This window comes from Apium graveolens, chromosome 6 (assembly GCF_009905375.1).
Source record: "Apium graveolens cultivar Ventura chromosome 6, ASM990537v1, whole genome shotgun sequence".
NCBI lineage: Eukaryota > Viridiplantae > Streptophyta > Magnoliopsida > Apiales > Apiaceae > Apium > Apium graveolens.
In genome coordinates, this window is record NC_133652.1 from 267,415,793 (window position 1) to 267,435,082 (window position 19,290).

Below are 19,290 nucleotides of genomic sequence, written 5' to 3' on the forward strand. Positions count from 1 at the left end.
CTCACAATGGAAGCATACAGACCAATAGATGATACTCAGGACACAGAGCGAAGAGTGCACATTGAGTCGGTTACAGTGCCTGCCATAGTAACGGCAGAAGAGCAGTCACATGCTTCTGAGGGAAAATCTGACTCTCAGCCACCTTTAATAGAGTCATTTTCTCCCCTCCCAGATCCAACACCTCTGGCTCCCTCACGAGATTCTCCACTCGTAGATTTATCTGGAGAAAGTGGAGGGCAACTCGGTCAATCTATCCCTGAAGCAATTCAGACATCTATTTCACATGAAAAGATAGGTTTGACTGAGGATCAGGACTAACGAATTCCCATTGCACCACCACTGACCTCTCTTGAAGAGGCTAGGGTGATTTCAATTGCAGGTACAGAAAATCAGCAACAGGAAGACTCCTCACGAGCAATAATATTGAGAGATACACAAGCACGTGAGTTGAGTGAACCAAACAGGAGAGATATTCAGGTGAGCGCACACACAGACACAAACACTGAAAATTTGTTAGCTCAAATTGCTGATCTGAAAGAACAACTTGCAAAAAGTCAGGCTGAGGCTCAATCATTCAAAGCACAAGTGGTTGAACGGTCTTCTTCTTCCACCTCTGTCAATAATCAGCTGGCTCTCATCAGGACTGAGATATCAGATTTGAAGACCTCTGTTGTACCAAAGCTTAACTCAATCCAGGCATCTCCAACTTTATCAGCTGAAGACATTTCAAACTTCTGCTCTCTCCATTCAAGAATGACTTCTCTTGAAGACTTGGGTGAAATGAATCATTCACTGGACTCCTCCAGATTTCTGAAGATAGAGACGGGCATGGAATATCTCAATGAAGGGATGAAGCACTTGTACTTCATGATCAAAAATTCTCACTGCCCTAATGAAGAACAAAGGACCTTCTTTGAAGGGCCGTCTGGTGGAGGCTCAGGCTCTGGAGGTGATGGAGGTCATGGAGGGTCTAGGGGAAAGTCTGTAGAGGATTATCAACTAAGGGGGAGAAGAAAGGGAGAAGTGGAAAGGGAAAAGAAAAAGATTCTTCTGCTGGAGGCACAGGGAAGGCTGATGATGTCTACTATAGTGGAGAACAGGATGACTTTGATATTTTTGACATTCTCACTGATCCAGTCTTGGAAGATAAAGATGGTTTCTTTGAAGCTGAGGAGGAAAGTGATTTTGGAGAATGGAAGAGGAAGCTCAAGTGGATCCTGTTTTTGAGAAAAAGTTTCAGCAGCAGCAGTCAGAGTTGAAAAGAAAAGAAGCTGAACTCAAAAGGTATCCCAGATTATTGATATGAGGAAAAACATTGAACGAACAGAAACTCTTGAAAAGCAATGTCTTCATGACATTAAAGCTAAAGAAAGGAGAAGAGATGTCAAACTGAAGATTGGTGAAAAATGGGATGAAGCTAGGAGAGTACTTGATATGCCTCAGCTGAGCACAAACAATGATAGGCAGTTTCTACATCTTTTTGACAAGCTGGAGATCTCTAATCCAAACAATGACGTGTACATGAATGCTATCAAGACTGAAGTCTCAAGGATCACACCTGCCTTTGACAGATCTCTTAATGAAATGAGCATATTTGTATATTTTCAGAGCAAAGGATCTTTCACGGTATCACTTCATCTGTTTGAGAATCGTTCTTTATCAGAGATTTGCGTTCTTCTCAACAAAGTCAAAAGAAGCTCAAAATTGAATGAAGTTCTTCGAGAAAGGCTCAAAGAGTTTTCCAGCAGGGCTAGTCCTCAAGTGGTCAATAATCCTCATCAGGTAAGATTCTTTAAGTCTGACTGTCTTCAAATCTGCCAGCTTGATTCACAATCTCTTAAAGACTACTCTGCTAAGCATTTTTTCTGGATGGAACATCACTTAAGAACTGCTGGATATTCATCCATGTTGAAAACTCAAGCAGCTGATCTGATTCAAGCTTATTGTGAAAAGAATATTAAAAGGTACAATCAGTTCAAGAATAAGCTAAAGTCAGTTGGAGTTCAACCAGTCAGACCAGCCAGCTTCACTTCTGAAAAGGATCGTGTCTTTGACAAGGAGTTGCTTCAAGATTTGGAAGAAGGTGAATTCAGAAGGGAAGACAACTGAATTTAATTAGCTCAAAACTTAATGTAATATGATTAGAGCTTTATGAATCAAGATAGTCTAATGTAGTTATATGTTCAGTCTAGAGGAACATCTATCTTGTATTCACTTGTAAATTTCTTTTAGAATCTGGAAAATGTTAAATATAATCCAGAACTTTTCTGCTATTTACTTTGCATTACTGTTTATATCTTTTTCTTATTTGTTAGTTGAGTTATCCCCTAGGTATTTGTTGTTATTGTCTAACAAACAAATAGGGGGAGATTGAAAGGCATGTGTCATAGCCTATTTGTTTATTCGAGGATTTAACTCAACTCAAATAAGGATGTAACAAGTAATTAGTGGTTTTATCGTCAGAGAGATCTCTCAAAGTAACATATGTCAAAGGATTAAGTAACATTGTTTATCTACAGACTTGGGGACTTAATTCACTGGAAAAAGCTCAAGAAATTGATCAAGCCTCAGTGATATAAATCAAGATTGTGGAGTTAATCAAGTGACAGAGATCTCGTCAGGGTATCAATTAATTACAGGGATTTAATCTGAAGAAAATCAAGACATGAGGAAACATCACAGATGTTAGTCATTCATGAACCAGACAGTACATCGAATGTCAACATTGAAGTGGTGAAATGGATTCATAAGTTTCAGTGATTTTCAGTAGATTGTCAGAAGAGTGGTTGCTGTTCAAGAATAGTATTAATTCTCTATTAATTAATTAAGTCGTATAATTTAATTAAGAAAATAAATTATATTTGCAAAGGTTAATTTATTGATTAATTGGATTAATTGATTAATTAATTCTGAATTAATATTATGGTTTTTCAGAATTGATTTTGAATTTAGATTCAAAATTAATTCAGCAAGACAATCTTTTGTATTAGTATGACAATCGCTATGACAATCAATAGTCATACCGAGAGTCATGCCAGTTCATTTAAATTGTCTTACTGGAAGTCTTACCAGCTGTGGTGATTGTCTTGCTAGTACAATCAATAGTCCTACCGAAAGTTCTACCAGCTGTTGGGATTGTCTTGCTGAGCTAACAGGATTGTCTTGCCAGTTAAATCAAGGATTGATTTAATATAAAAGAGAAGCAGCTGATTTTCTAAAGACAGAGCATTGAATATCAAACATACAGAAGAACACATAACAAAGAAAACAGCAGAGAACTTATTGCAATTTCTCAGATCATTAATTTCTAGTATTCATTGTTAAATCTAAACCACTAGAAATCCTTTTCTTGTTTTTGTGTAACTATCTAGCGGATCAAAATCCCTAGAACTTAATCTCAAATTGCTTTTAGCATTTGATCCTTTTTATTTCAAAAATAGAAAAAGTTCATGTCGAATTTATTCTAGATTTGGAATAATTTATTTGAGATTAATCCCTTGTAAACGATACCGTTGTTGTAACACCTTTCAAGTTTAATAATAGTTTTATTTAACTTGAATTTTGTTTCACTTGTTTATTCCGCATTTTATTCGTTTAAACGGTATAGTTTGTATTCAACCCCCATTCTACAAACATATTGAGACCGAACACTTCCAATCAACCTCTGCCTATGGGAGATGCCTCTCATCTTTCCCCTTGTTGTCGTCTCCTCTGCGTCGCTTCACCTTATCAATCCACTCTCCCAGATATCCAGCCTTGATCAATTCTTCAATCTCATCTTTTAAATGACGACATTCATGGGTATCGTGACTAGTGAACTCATGGTATTCACAATATTTTTTCTAATCTCTACTCTACCACGAGGTCAGGCGGTTTGGTTTCTTGAAGATTCCTCTATCCTTGTTTTATTCAAAGATGTGATCAATGGATGCCTCCAGGGGAGTATAATTTCTACTCTCTTTTCATAATTCGATGGGGAAATCCAATCTCTCCGCGCGTTCATGAAATTCACCCTATTAGGACTTCGAGCATTCCGCCAATACTCTGGACTTGCAGACCTATCTCTCCTCTTAGCTAACCCCTTTGAGTTGTGGGTATTATCATTCTTCTTTATCTCGGCAAGCGATTGCTCAATTGCCTTGAAAGACTCAGCCTGTGTAAGTACATCAGCTAACGACACAGGGTTTTTTCCTTGCAAATGTTTCCAGAAATCTGTTCCCACACGCAGGCTAGTTATAAGAAGTATTTTCATTATTTCGTCAGTTGCGCCTCTCACCAAGGTTGACTCTGCATTGAACCTTTTGAAATATGAAGTCAAGCTTTCCCTTTCCTTTTGTTTCACATTGGCCAGTATGGTAACAGGCGGCGTATACTTCACCGTAGCTTAGAACTGAGTCAAAAATAAGGTTTTCATTTGTTCCCAAGATGTGATAACTCGTGGGCCAAGTTTTTGGAACCATAGTTGAGCACCTTCTCTGAAGGTAGCCGCCAAAAGACGACACCGTGCTAAATCAGGTACCTGATATACATCCATTTCAATGTTAAAACATCCCAAGAATTCCACGGGGTCGGATTTTCCATGAAAGCGCAAGTCATTGGTTGTGTTCCTGTATCCCGCAGGTAGTTGTGCTTCCCTTACAACAACAGAGAAAGGGGATGGAGCTTGCACAGTTGTTGTTACCCTACCTCCTTCAAGATGGTTGAGCAATCTCTTAAGATCATTTACATTAAATGTTCCTACTCCAGGAATGGTTTGAACATTGAGATGTTGAGGTTGCTCCACAACTTGTTGTTGTTCCCCTTGGTTACCCCCCGGGTGTGCTGGCGGATCTCGCCGCCCCTCGCCCTGAGGCTGCGGCTGTAGTATATTGTCATCTTGATTTTGAATATTCTCCTGTGCGCGAGGTTCCTCCTGGCCGCACCTTGTTACCTCATTGTTGTTTTACAAACTTTCTTGAATTCAAATACCGTTCTGGTCATTAGGACGCGTCCTGGATCTATTTCCCGTAGCACTGTGAGAAGCCACGGGAACAATGACAGGGGCTTCTTCAGTTGAGGGCACGCCATCTCATCTCCAATTATAGGGCATCCTCCCATGCCGGTATCCCTTTCTTCCCCGTCCATTCCTTTAATAACCTCTGCCATAATTCCAAACCTTCCACGTGGAGGGGCACGCTCGTGTTCGCGGTGCCGCACCCTATCATCCCTTGGATACGTAGGGGGCACACGCGTCATATCACGGGGCCTCGCTTCTCCACCGTTTCCTTCCTTTTGCCACTCTAGCAACAACACCCTCAAATCGTCATCTTTCAGCCTTATGCCAAGTCTCCTCTTTAGAGTTGAAAAATCTCTTCTTTCCTCATCTTGATTCTGGATATTCTCCGCACGATGACGTTCGTCTATCGTACGCCCAGATCTATGCGGGTGTGGAATGACCTGATTTTCGATTTGAGGCCTCTCTCTTACATCGGTATCCTCATCGATAAGCTCTACAATAAGTTCGACATCATCAGGGTATTCCAGGCATTGTGGAGTAATTCGCAGGTTTCCTCCATCGGCCTGGCTGCGAACATTCTGGGTATCTCTTTCGACCACGGGGGCTTTCCCCACAGCGTGGCTATGCAGGGGAAAACGACGACCTCTCCTGGTTTTGCGATGCTCCACCGTGCTCAACCTTGAGTTGAAGTTGTTCAGAGTATCCCCCATGCGATACAACTGCTCCAAGATATCAGTGTTGCTGATGAGAACTGGTGGCGTTCCTCCCACATCTAGAGCTCGCGGAGGATCCACTATGTTTCTGGGCACATAGGGTTCATGGCGAGTGTAGCCTCCCTCGCCCTCTCCTTCAGATCCGATATCACTTCCATCGTAAGAACTTCCATCATGATTGTAAGACATCTTTTCCTCCCAAGACTATGATCTTAATCATCACCCCTCCTTCTAGCGCTAATTTGTTGACAGAGGAATCTGGTAACAACAAAGTTTGAGGTTTCTTGCCGGAATTAAGATCTATGACGGTGGTTCTTTGCCGGAAAATCAAGCGTTGTACGGTGGTTGTATGTTATTTGGTGGCTGAGATCGATTAGGGCAAGTGGTGGCTCCTTTTCAGCTCTCAACTTCTTACCCCTCTCAATGTGCCTACGTACCCTTTATATAAGGATCAAGCCTGACGTAGTTCTTGGGGAACAAGAAATCTAATGGGCTTAGACTTCTTATTCCTAGGTCCGGTAGAAGCCCTTCCAGAATTCATCTTCCGCTAGCTTTAGGAATGTCCAACTATGAGGTCCAACCGCGAAGGCCCAAGGCTCGTCCGTAATCGTAGGACTTCACGGATAATGCATCTCCATGTGCAAGGATAACACTCCGCTACAGCTATCTACCTTGATTTACGGACGCAGGTATAGCCACGGTTCACCCCAAATGTCGGACGCATCCTTGTCCCCCGAATGAGGATAACCCACCAAATAACATGACAGTTGATCCTAAGTTCTTGGGCGCAAAGTGCAGGATGACTTCAAAGTTCTCCAACGAGCACACCCGTTGAATACAAGAACAGAGTTCCCAGAGCACACACCAGAGTTAACCCCGCATCCCCAACGAGGACACCCGTTGAATACAGGAGGAGGCCTTCAATCATCAGACATACCCCTAGAGGCCTTCTAGCTTTTCACGGACATCCCCCTCTTTGACCGTCTCAAGGAGGAAATTTTTCAAGAGTACCTGCAACAAATACGTTAGTAAAAACAATCTCTATTCTCCTTTCCATGTTTGCCTTGTCCCCAAGATGTCCATGCTTGCCTTGTCTTAAATGAGGACAAGCCCAACTTATTCAATAGTATGCATCTCTCAAGGACAGGACGCATCCTCTATGTGTGAAATGCACACAATTCCCTTGCATTGCAAACTTAACATGTGGATAACCCATCTTATCAATTTTACTCATACAAGACGTGCCTTGAGCCCCAGACACGTCCTAGTTCCCTTGTCATGGCAACATTGGCTTCAAACGATTCAATTCACACAATCCACTACAGGTCGGACGGGTCCTATGTACAGAGGGCACGTCCTCCCTGGTACATTGCAGTCCACGACTCTATTCTTCATCATCTTGCCCAAATTCTATTCCAATTGATCCGTTTCTGACCCGACATGACCCAACGCCAAATTTTGGGTATAACCCGAATTATGATTTTACAATACTGTTTTCTCAACAATATGGAGATCTCTTTTCTTCATCTGAAGTATGGTCCTTCAAGCCAAATTGGGCTAATTTTGCAGGTTCAACAATGACGCACTGCATACAATTTGGGAATGAGTAAAGAAATTTAAACATATATTTCAAACTGAAACCAGCTCTTGCCGTTAATTTATTATTACGCTCAAGCAAATGACAATAACAATCACCAGCAACAGGAAACTGGAGACAAACTAAAAGACCAACTGAAATGAATGCACATAGTTACATATACAAATACAGACATCTCCATGTATTACAAGTCCGAAACATATGAAGAACTCGCAAGCAGATGCAGCATAACATCTATAGGAGTATAAATAGTAGAGCCCAGACAGGATAGACCACCAGAAGAACAATCCCAACTGAGTTAGAAACTCCATGGCTCTTTGTAAATGAATTTCTAAATCCTCCCGAGGCTCTTATGTGTTCCTGCAGCAAGTAACATCCAATGCCAAGACATATCGCTACACCAAGCCAGTTATTCCTTATGTAGTCTGAAAGCAGACTAGGTGCCACTACACAGATCAGGATAATCGCGCCTGGCATTTCTAGATAACCTGCGTTATAATTTTTTTAAGAATGATCAGCAATAGAAGACATAACATCTGAACATGAAGCGATTTACAACAAACGATGTGCATCTTTTTAAGTAGAATCATACTCTTGATGTTTTGGGGGAAGAACAGACGCATTATCACAGCAACAAAAGCAATCCATTTACCGATTTCTCCCCTGCATTTCAGAGCAGATCAAGTTTATAAGAAATTCCAATTGAAGAACTATATATCACAAATTAAAGAAAATAGAGTAGGATAATCACCTGAGCAAGTCAAAGATTATCGAAGGAAGAGTCAAGAAGATATAAGGAACTAGAAGTGCTGTTAGAATCTTTGTTCTCCAGTTGGTTTTATCCAGGATCAACAGATAGCTACAAAATAAATTGACAACTAATTAGTTTAATGACTTCAAAATCATAACCATACAAATGATCTCACAGCACATAGAATCTGACTATGTATAGGTACATATCCTTCTAACCATTCAATTCAAAGAGCGCACACAAACAAATTAACCAGTTGATGACACAAGTTCACTTAAGCCAACAAAAATTAAAATGCAATTATCATACTGAACTTGATTTATCAAATGATCGGTGGTTTCTTATCAGTTGAACAATACACATTATATCCTAAACACATTAATTTAACTTGATTTGCATAGAGAGCATTTCCTCTAATCATAGATCTAGTTGTCATAAACCGTAAAACCGAGCTACATAGGAGCTAGTGGATCTACTCTCCGGTGGTAACAAAAGAATTAAATAAAAGTATTTATATACAAAAAAACTTTATCCCCCACTACGAATTTAATTTATTTTAGCACCGTAACTAAAATTTTCTAATTCCGCCGCTGATAATTGGTGATCATGGATGCTCTTGTGTGTGCGTGTACAAGTAATGTATGTGTGAACTTACATAGCTGCAAAAGAGGCAATCCAGGCAAAAACAGAAGTCATAAATCCACCAGTACCACCAAGTTTGATGGCATGATCAGCTAGTCTTTTTGCAGCTTCACCAAGTTCTTTAAAATCAGAACTCAGCACTGAACTTGCCATGTCATCTGTTCTCATTTTAAGAAAACTTCCCTTCCACATGATTTTTCTTGGTTTAATTTCACAACTTGAAGTAAATTTGGAAGTTATAGTCAAATCTTTAACTCTGTGCTTGCTTGTTCTATAACGCAGGTGGCCATTAAATACTTGCAAATATTGTACATTTTCCAGACTAATTGATCAATCTACGTGTACAGTCATGTGGCTTGCAAACAAACAAATATAAAACTGCCTTGTTTTTGTGATTACAATGGTGCCACGTGTGCTATGTTGATCAGGAATCAGGATCTAAATATGACTCACCTTTCAAGATATTATTTATTTTTTTAATATTATCTTTGTCTATCTGTATAATGTATAAATAACATTAGTTTTGTTGACTCATAATAATTGTATGTCGCGTCCTAACGAAATTGTGTTAATCTTTATTTAATTAAATTAAAACAATATAACTCGCGTTAAGTTAATAATGTTGTGAAACATTAATTATTTAACTAATGTGAACAAATGCGGCCATTAATTTGACTAAATACTCTGCATGTCCATCCTCATGTTTAAGTAACCTCCAGAACCTTGACGTCAAAGTAAAATTTAACCGACCTATATTTTAATATTCCCCTTCATTTAAAAGTCTATTATTTAGTTACAAAGTGAATTACGAGTGCCAATTTTTGGGACATAATTTTACATTCCATATTCATAATAAATTTTGAGAATGTGCTGGATAAATAAGAGTTGAATCTTAGTCTTTTCGATAGCATTAACTAGGATAACATATTTAATAATCAATCACTCTAAAATCTTAAAATATTAGAAAAATACTCAACCAAATTTATATTATAACACCTCACTCAATGAATCTATGTTGTGCTTGTGCCCGTTTGGGGAGAGCATGTTCCTCAGCTTATTAGCATAAAGACCATTCTATATTAACTTGAACTGTTTGGGCAAATCGATGAATGATCATATATCACTGCTTTTAAGAGATAAACAACAAGTAACCCTCCTCTACTTTCCTCTTACCGATCTCCGTCGCGGTTCTATATAATATTATAATTTGTATATTTATTCCGTTGTGATGAATCATTGTACGTCGGTTAAAATACAAAAAATAATATAACTAGACTTAACAATAAATTTAGTTTAAAATTTTAAAATTTTATTTTATATCAAATTTAAATTTAATAATAAATTAAATTATTACTTTAACACCTACCAAAAATCAGAGTGACAATTTTTCAGAAATTTGAATTGTACAATTCTGCTTGTCTTTTTTTGTTCCTTTTAACATTTTGAATTTTTAAATATGAATTTTTGTTTGAATTCCATAATGATAATCTTTTATATGAAAATTATAATTTTTAAGTCAGGATCTACCAAACATATCAACAACTTATAAGTAAAAAATATCCAAACACCTAAATAACATATAAGCAATAATTTACATATCATTTATACAACACTTTTCAACTTTAAGTTATAAGTTATGTTTTATAAAAAATCTCAAACGGGCCCATTCTCCAATAGCATTATTAGTTTCTTACTTGAGTAAAGTAACATGATGGATCAATATTTTATATATAAAATGAACGTAAGTTATGAATATAATTATTTTTTGATATAAAATGTTCCATATTAAAAAAAAGTTTTGAAATTAATCTTGATAGTCGCCCGGACACGCCACAACAAAATGTCCGGGGATAAGGCTACACTAATAATTAGACGTTTTTTTTTCATTAAATCGGTCAAATAGGCAAAAAGAAGGTCTAAATAGTCAGAATCAGGATTAATCCATCAATAGTTGGACGTAATTAATTCGACTAAATATTTAAAAAATTGTCAAATTAAGGGTAAAATTAAAATAAAATAACTTTTTTTTAATAAAAAACGAATTTAATATCTAAAATGAGAATATTTACCTACTACATTTGATATTAACATGAGGATATTTATACTTTTCTTAAATAAAAAGAGTACTTTTTTAATATTAAAATTAAGTAATATATAAAGAATATTTAAATATAGCCGATTAGTAATCCAATTTGATGCTAGAAGTTAAACCAGCTGCCCCAACCTAGGCCTCCTTTGTTTTATAACTTTTATAATTACACAGTAACTTGAATTTTGCCGTCACTAAGTAACAATTATAATTTTCAAGTTAATTAAAATATAAGTGTTTATTTTATTGATATGTAATCAGAGTTTACATAGTAAATTTTGATAAGTAACTAAAATTTTAATATTACATAGCTACGTAACTTGTGTCACCCATCGTGAAACTTGATAATTTTATTTTAATTACAAAAATCATGAAATTTAAAATTTCTTTTTCCCGTTTAAAATACAGATGATCAAACAGTATAAACCATTTTGAATCGGAGAAAATTTAACTTAACGTAATGGATTACATCTAAACAAAGTAGGCCCTGATGATTTTTATTACATTATATGGGACAGAGTTACAATCTTTCTTTCTTTTCTATCTCTGCCGACATGTTATAATTTTTGGGGAGTGAAATTCCTGTCGACTTACTAAAGTGAAATACCATCATCATGACTTATAAAATATCTAAGAGGAAATATACATTCAGAAAATTTGTACAAGTTCTGCTGGATATTCCCTCGCGCTTTATACAAGTTCTTATCAAATAATTACTGTCTCATATTTTAGTGCTCGTGAATATGTGATCGGTAAGAAAATACATATAAAAATCTTGGATTATAATTGAGAAATAATTTTTCTTAACATTATCATGTTTCTATGATTTTATAGGATACGTGTTTTTTTTTGAGAAAATTATAGGATACGTGTTACACTTCCTTTTCTTTTTATCTATACTTACATATTTATTTAATCATCTGCAATTTGGTTTTAGTTACAAATGCATATTTGGTTTTAGTTACAAATGCATAACGTCTATTATTGAGATCAAAATATTAAACATAATTATCTGTAAGATTATAATGCGACGTGGGTGAGTAATGATGGATAGAGACGCAGCAGATTTGACACAATGGTCCTCCTCTGCCTGTGTCGAGGTAAGTACTAGTTACAGTTGTGTTGGGGGTGCATACAGGATATCATATCCTTCCTACCGACTTCTGAATAATTGGTTGGATATATTAGCTGTTAACCTGCTACAGATTGAAATGTACAGGGGCATTGAAAGCTCCACAAAGTTTATGATTAATCATTAAAATTCTTCACAAGAGGGTGTGCTAAATGTTCAACTACAAAGATGCACAAGACCCCAAAATTGCAGAGGGCACAAATTTTCTATTGTTCTGTATATTATAGGTGTACAATGAATTTAAAATATATTTAAAAAAATTAGTATAATTTTTATTTATAAGAAAATAACTGTGTAATGGAATAATATTTAATAAAATTAGTATAATTTTTATTTATAAGAAAACAACTGTGTAATGGAATAATGTTTGAAAAGACTAAATGTTAAATAGCTATAACTTATTAAGGTTTGAAGTCAATAAAGTTAATAAAATACAAGGATTAACACTAGTTTCTTTTGTTTACATCTTTTACTCTGTATCATTTTATTCAATTTTTAGATGATTCATTTATTTTAAATTATATATATATATATAGACAAATGCTCAAATACAAACTATAATTAAAATAAAAACTGCAAATCTAATTGGACCATTGATATATTAATAGGCCTCTTTAATCACAACCATTTATTTCAATAAAAATAAAAAATATATAAAAAAGACATTGATCTCAGCATTAACTCTGTCATAACAGAATTTTTTCCTCTCTCTTCTGCAATTTTCTCCGAATTTATACTCAGTATCTCTCGATTTCTGCATCTCTCGATATCTATCTCTCGAGTTTATACTCTGTATCTCTCGATCTCATTCTCTCCGTCCTCTCTCTCTTGTTTATAAGCTTCTATATCTAAGCATGTGTTTTTGAAGATGATTATATCAGATTTGACCAAAATTAGTGATAATCAAGGTATTATGTATCGTTTTATGGTAGAATCTTTGTTGAATTGTTAGATTTGTGAGTTTTTTTTATCTAATCATGTTGTTTTTTAGATTTTTTTCATTATATATCGATTAACGAAATTCATTGTAATTTTTATAGATATATTAGTAATTGATGTTAGCTAATCAACTGCGCAAACATTGATTTTTTGCTTTTTATCTATTTTTTTTATTCTTTTAATTTATATTTTGTAATTATTTTGGAATTATATTGTAAATCCTAATTAGGTGTTGAATTTATATAATCTAAGTTGAGCTACGTGTATATGTTAATTTTATTGATTATGCTCGTTAACTGATTTTTGCTAATGTTATATTAATTCATGAGATTAATCTGTTGAACAAAAACAGATTACTCATATTTGATCTAAGTGTATATGTTAATTTAGTTTTTAAAAGTAATTTTATTAGTCATAATAGGTTGGTACTAATAGTGATAATATTTTAATTTCCAGGTTCAAGTTGTGGTGATGGTTCTCGGATTAATTGTAGTAGTGTTGTTAGTAGTGGAGGAGGATCAGTAGATAGTGAATGTTCAGTTACGGATTACATGGTGTCTCCTGGTGGTAGGAAGTATTATAAACCAAGCTATGTTGGTGAAATCAACGTTCCATTCGAAAATCAAGTTTTTGTTAGTTTAGATTAAGGATACAGATTTTACAAAGAATATGCTTATCTTGGTGGTTTTGGTGTTCGCAAGGGAACAGAAAAGAAAGATAAATATGATGTTAAGACTATTCTTCTTAAACTTTATGTTTGTAGTTGTGAAGGATTTAATGATTTGTAAGATGAGAGGAAATCTGTTAAGAGAAGACGGACTGTTTCTCAAAGGTGAGGCTGCAAAGTCAAAATTGTCCTGAAATTTACGGGTGATGATATATATTTTATTCAGACTTTTGTTGAAGTCCATAACCATCCTTTGGCTACTGAATCTGGTCGACAGTTTTTGAGGTCTAGTAGAGAGATAAATATTAGTTTGAGAAATATTGTTTTTGATGCTTCGAAAGTGAATATTGGTCCTAGAAAAAGTTTTGGCTTCGCGAAGGAACAAGCAGGTGGTTATGCCAATGTAGGTGCTTCCTTACGTGATTTTAGAAATTTTTATTGCGATTTGAAATCATTTGTTGGCGAAATGGATGGACAGGTGATTATTGATAAAGTTTAAGGTCATTCAAGAAACATCACAATCTTTTTATTTTGATTACAATGTTGATTCTGGTGGGCACTTGACCAAGCTTTTCTGGGCCGATGCAATCGGTCAACGGAATTTCGAACTATATGGTTATGCAGTATCGTTTGATGCGACTTTTGATACAAACAAGTATGAAAATTGTACTTTTAGTTCAGTTTTAAAAGAAAATTAAACAACTCATATAAATTTAGTGAATTCTGTTGGTAATGTTTAATGATTATGTTGGTAATATTTACTAATTTTTATTTTTCAGGTACAATATGATCTTTGCCCTTTTCACTGGTGTGGATAAACACGACAAGTGTGTTACTTTTGCAGCTTGTCTTCTATCACATGAAAGTATTGGTGATTACACTTGGGCTTTTAATAATCTTAAAAAAGCTATGGGAAGAAATGCAGTTGTCATTGTGACTGATCAGTGTCCTGCTATGAAGGTCGCTATTTGTAATGCATTTTCTGCCGAAAATGGTTTGCTTGCTATTAAGCATCGTCTTTGCATGTGGCACATTATACAAAAATTTCCTATTAAGGTATAGTATATGAAAATTTAGTTTTTTGCCCTATATAACTGTTCATTTTTTTAAAAAAAAATTACTAGCTGACTATAATAATCAATGATTGATTATACTCTTGTTATATCATAATTTACAAACATTTTACATGTGATTGTCCTGTTAACATAATTCTAACTAAAGATAGTGTTACAATATATTTAATTTCAGACATTATTGCAGGAAATCTCGTCTACAATGATCAAAAAATTGAATACTATAGTATATGATTGTTTAAAGTACAGGATAATACTACAATTTACTTTCGTTTGTTGACTTGAACTATGATTTTGAAGCATAGGTATAAGTACCTGGTTCTTGTTTATATAGTTAAGATTACAAGTACTACCAAAGGCTTAATTTTACATGTATATGGACAAACAAAATTATTTATAATTAGGCAGTAGCTTAAACATGTTGATGTTTGTTAAAAATATTATTATAATCGTTAAAATATGTCCCTGCATTCCTTTTGAAAATTGAAGTCGTGCTAAACAGTTAAAATCTTATATTCTATTTTTTGTCTAAATTTTACATCTAGGTAATCGTTTGTGCAAAGAGACCGATTTTATGGAGAAAATGAAGGCTTATATATGGTCATCGGTTTTAGAGATTGATGAGTTTGAGATTGGGTGGAAAGAAGTCATAAGGAGTTTAAATTGGAAGATAATAAGTGGCTTTGAGATATGTATTGCATCAGATCTTCTTGGATTCCAGCGTTTTTTAGAGACGAGCCTATGTTTGGTCTAATGAGAACTTCAAGATCAGAGAGTGAATTTTTTTTTTTGGGCAGTTCCATAGGCAAGGAGATACATTGTGTAAATTTTGGTTGCGTTTTCAAAGTGCAATGGAAAGGAAAAGGAACGAAACTGCAAGGCTCGATCATGAGTCAAAAACAAGTATTCCGGAGATTTTATCTAGATGGTTTATTGAAGATGATGCGGCAACTTTATTCACCCGTGCAATATTTTATAAAGTTCAAGAAGAAACAATTTGTTCTTGTTTGGACATGCAAATAAAGCGAATGAGTGAGAAAGTTGAAGGGGTTACACATATGGAAATTAGGGATGTCAAAGTTAAAGATAAACTATTCAAGGTGATATTTTTTAATGCATATTATTGATTATTTAAGTTATGTATGCGATTGCTTTTATAAATTTATAGTATTTTTTTTAATTGAAAAATTAAAATTAGTTCTTATTATTTGGATCAGGAAACCAAGGCTAACTAATTTACTTGTAATAATTATTCCACTATTCTAGTATAAGTGTACAAGCATATTACAGCTCCTTAGAAGTTTTATTACTGATTCCTTTAATTAATTTTTTTATTGCAGTTTTCAAATATTCTAGTGTCTTAGTTAATTTATTTTTATATGTATTTTTGTGCAGGTGTCTATTAGTAGAGATCATGTTGTGTGTTCTTGCAAAAAATTTGTAATGTGTGGAATAGTTGGTAGACATGAATTTTGTGGTTTGAAGCAAATTGGAGTCACAAAATATCCCTTTAGGCTTGCTCTTAATCGTTGGATGAAAGTTGATAATTCTGGGATTATGTCTAATTCTGTTTCAGTAGAAAATGATTATACCAAGTTGGAACAGGCATCTTTAAAATTGACTCATATTTGGTATAATTTTCGTCAAGCTGTTAATAAGGCTGGAATGGTTTTTGAAAAGCTCGATTATGTGCACCCGACTATAAAACAGTTGAATAGTTACTTGGATGATCAAGGCGGTTGCGATGTTGAATTTACTAAAAGAGATCACATGGCTGCTATGGTTGGAGAACAACCCGCGGAAGAAATTACCGTTCTCATACCAAATGTCTGCAAGAACAAAGGCAACTATATTAAGAGACTAATTAGCTCAAGAGAGAAAGCTGTGATAAAAGCCAAAAAATGAAGTCGGACATGTACTCTATGTAAGGCATCTACTCATGATGCAAGGAATTATCCTAAGAGGAAGAACATAGTTTCAGAATAAATTGATTCAAATGTTTTTGGATGAATTTGTCCTTTTTATGGAAATTTTTTTAAGGCTTTCAACTTTTAATTTTTTACATTTATAGTACATTTTGGAATGTTACTTGATTACTGATTACTGATTGCTTTGTAATGTTTTACTAATTTTGGAATGAATTTTACTGATTATTTTAATATAAAATTTAGTCCGAGTCCCGGATAAACGATTATTGACATATCTCGGTGTACTTTCGCTGTTATAGAATTGACAACCAGCGCGCACACATGAAAAATTAAGTGAGTGGTAAAAACCATACTCTACTGATTACTGAATTCTTTTTCATGTTTTATTGATTTTGTGACACATATTAGTGATTACTTAGCTATAATTTCTAATTTATCCCTCATATAATATTAATTTCTTTATAAGAAGCACAATACTATGTATACTTGGCTATAATTTCTGATTTATCCCTCATATAATATTAACTTCTTTATAAGAAGCACAATACTATGTATATAAAATATGAATATATTTGTTCTTCTCAAATTTTATCTCTGTTACTAGTTTAGTGTCTAGTCATTATAGTTAATACTCTGTTCTTATTTTCTAATTAATATTATGATATGGATCGCACCACAAAGAAACAAAAACAAGAAGAAAAGGATATTTCAATGAACACGATCAATCCAGAAACGTGAACTTTGAATCTCAAATTCCTTAGATCAATCCAGAAACTAAGTAATTTGAATCTAACCTTCAAAACAATCCAGTAATTGAAGTTTAGAAGAAAGAAAACTAATCATAGTTTATCTCAAAACATAATCATCACATATATCTTAAAAGATTACATGAGAGGGGTATTTATAGGCTTAACCCATAACCTAAACCCAACAGAATTCCAAGAGAAATTCAATATCAGCTTGAATTAGCCAATATCTGAATCCTTTCAGGAAACAAATTTAAAATCCAAATCCAAATAGAAAACATATAAAAACAGAATCCAAATAGGAAAATAAAATCCTAAGTGCTTAAAGCAAGAAAAACCCTTTCAAGTGAAAGGTAAAAACTTGCAAGCCAAAAGTCGAATTATTAATTATATAAGCCAAAATAGGTCAGCCCATGCTGGTTGTTGAGCTGAGTGGCAAAGCTTCATCCGTTCCTTCATCATGCTTTGTTGTCCAAGTAAGCTTTGTGACCCATATTTGTCTCTTGTCATTGTCAAACCCCATTGTAGTGAGCAACAGATTAATAGGCTGATCCTCAACCAAATTTCCTTTCATATTCACATCATTCTCCCCCTCATCAAAAAAATTTGCCCTCAAATTCACATCATCCAAGTAAGGAGAAAGGTCACCCACATTAAAAGTTGCACTAACACCGCCAAAGTTACTTGGTAGATGTAACACCCCCAAATCCGGGGTCGGGGATCCGGGTTGTCACGAGTTCCATTTCCCTTAATAACACCCAATCTTAATAATTAATCAACTACTCTGTACTGTGACCCCACAATAAACACACACACCACACGTTATAGTCTCAGAGATGAACATCCAAAAATAATCACAAGTCATTTTATTCCACAATTATCTGCCAATACACCTTAAAAGGTTTTCTGAATAAATTTACATAATCTGGTACATCAAAAGTTGAAAGCCTAGCCTATTGGTGGTTCCTACCTCAGCTACAACGACATCAACGCCTATAGGAAACTGCGGAACGTTTCCTATCCGCTCGCGAATTGGGAGCTTGGTCATGTTCATCTTGTCTATCTGATGTTGTGTGATGAAAGAAGAAAGCAAGGGTGAGCAACAAGCCCACCAAAATAATATGTATAGTGATTTACAATATATGAGCATTCTCATAGTACTCAAGAAAGTCTTGGTCAAAAGAAATGAACCAAGTTTGATATCTTAATGCGATGAAGTCGCAAAATATTCAGTATATATATACATATATACTTTTCAAAATATTGGAAGTCCTCTTCCATGCATAATACACACAGAGTTCCAGTGTATAACTGTATAAAAATATCGTTGCAAGGTGATCTCATATATCTAACCTTGTCTCAACGTTTTTCTGAAAATCTTTGTCATGCATAAGATAATCATTTACTAGATATAAGTTTAAAAGATGAAGTTACAAGATACTCCAATATACTTATATCTTTTCCAAATACTACTTGAACTACCACCGTTCAAGTTATAATTAGTTTCAAAAGTTCATCACACTGATGAGACTACAAGATAAGACTTGAATAGATTCAATCTTTGAAATATTTTGAAGGAAATGAAGTTATGATATACTTCATTAAGTCCCGATATATATATATACACCTATATATACATACGTTTCCTGAAAACCTCTGTCATGTAAAGTATGAACAGAATTGCAATATCCAATAAATTTGGAAAGGAAAGAATTTTGGCATAAACCTGATATCTTGCTGATCAGGCAAAGATACCAATAAGTAACCTTTTCTACTAGTAGATGGACGAATTCCCCACTGGTCATCACCTTGGTCGCAATAGGACCTTATGCTGGACTGCCACTCAGCCACTTACGCATTTGATGGACTCCCACTGAGCCACTTACACTATCATGGACGCCCACTGAGCCCATGTTGCTTATGGCGACTCGATAGATGGACTTACTTCCCGAACGTTGGGTAAGTAATCAATTCATTTACCAAAACAGCAACCTCGTTGCGAATATAAAATACACCA

General features: G+C 34.9%; 2 protein-coding genes across 2 annotated transcripts; one reads left to right on the plus strand and one right to left on the minus strand.

The window, feature by feature from the left end:
• Positions 1 to 7,336: 7,336 nt before the first annotated feature.
• Positions 7,337 to 8,975, minus strand: LOC141667409 (cold-regulated 413 plasma membrane protein 1-like). The gene is made up of 4 exons (XM_074473900.1): positions 8,713 to 8,975; positions 8,058 to 8,165; positions 7,899 to 7,969; positions 7,337 to 7,794 (listed from the first exon to the last, which is right to left on the minus strand). Exons 1-4 carry the CDS (start codon positions 8,889 to 8,891, stop codon positions 7,541 to 7,543), a joined length of 612 nt encoding a protein of 203 aa, XP_074330001.1. The 5' UTR covers positions 8,892 to 8,975; the 3' UTR covers positions 7,337 to 7,540.
• Positions 8,976 to 11,834: 2,859 nt separating this feature from the next.
• LOC141666004 (protein FAR1-RELATED SEQUENCE 5-like) lies at positions 11,835 to 16,504 on the plus strand. The gene is made up of 9 exons (XM_074471990.1): positions 11,835 to 11,888; positions 12,789 to 12,828; positions 13,316 to 13,433; positions 13,515 to 13,614; positions 13,753 to 14,004; positions 14,096 to 14,181; positions 14,306 to 14,582; positions 15,397 to 15,699; positions 15,995 to 16,504. The coding sequence occupies exons 1-9, from the start codon at positions 11,835 to 11,837 to the stop codon at positions 16,502 to 16,504; spliced, it is 1,740 nt and encodes a 579-aa protein (XP_074328091.1).
• The last annotated feature ends 2,786 nt before the right edge of the window (positions 16,505 to 19,290 follow it).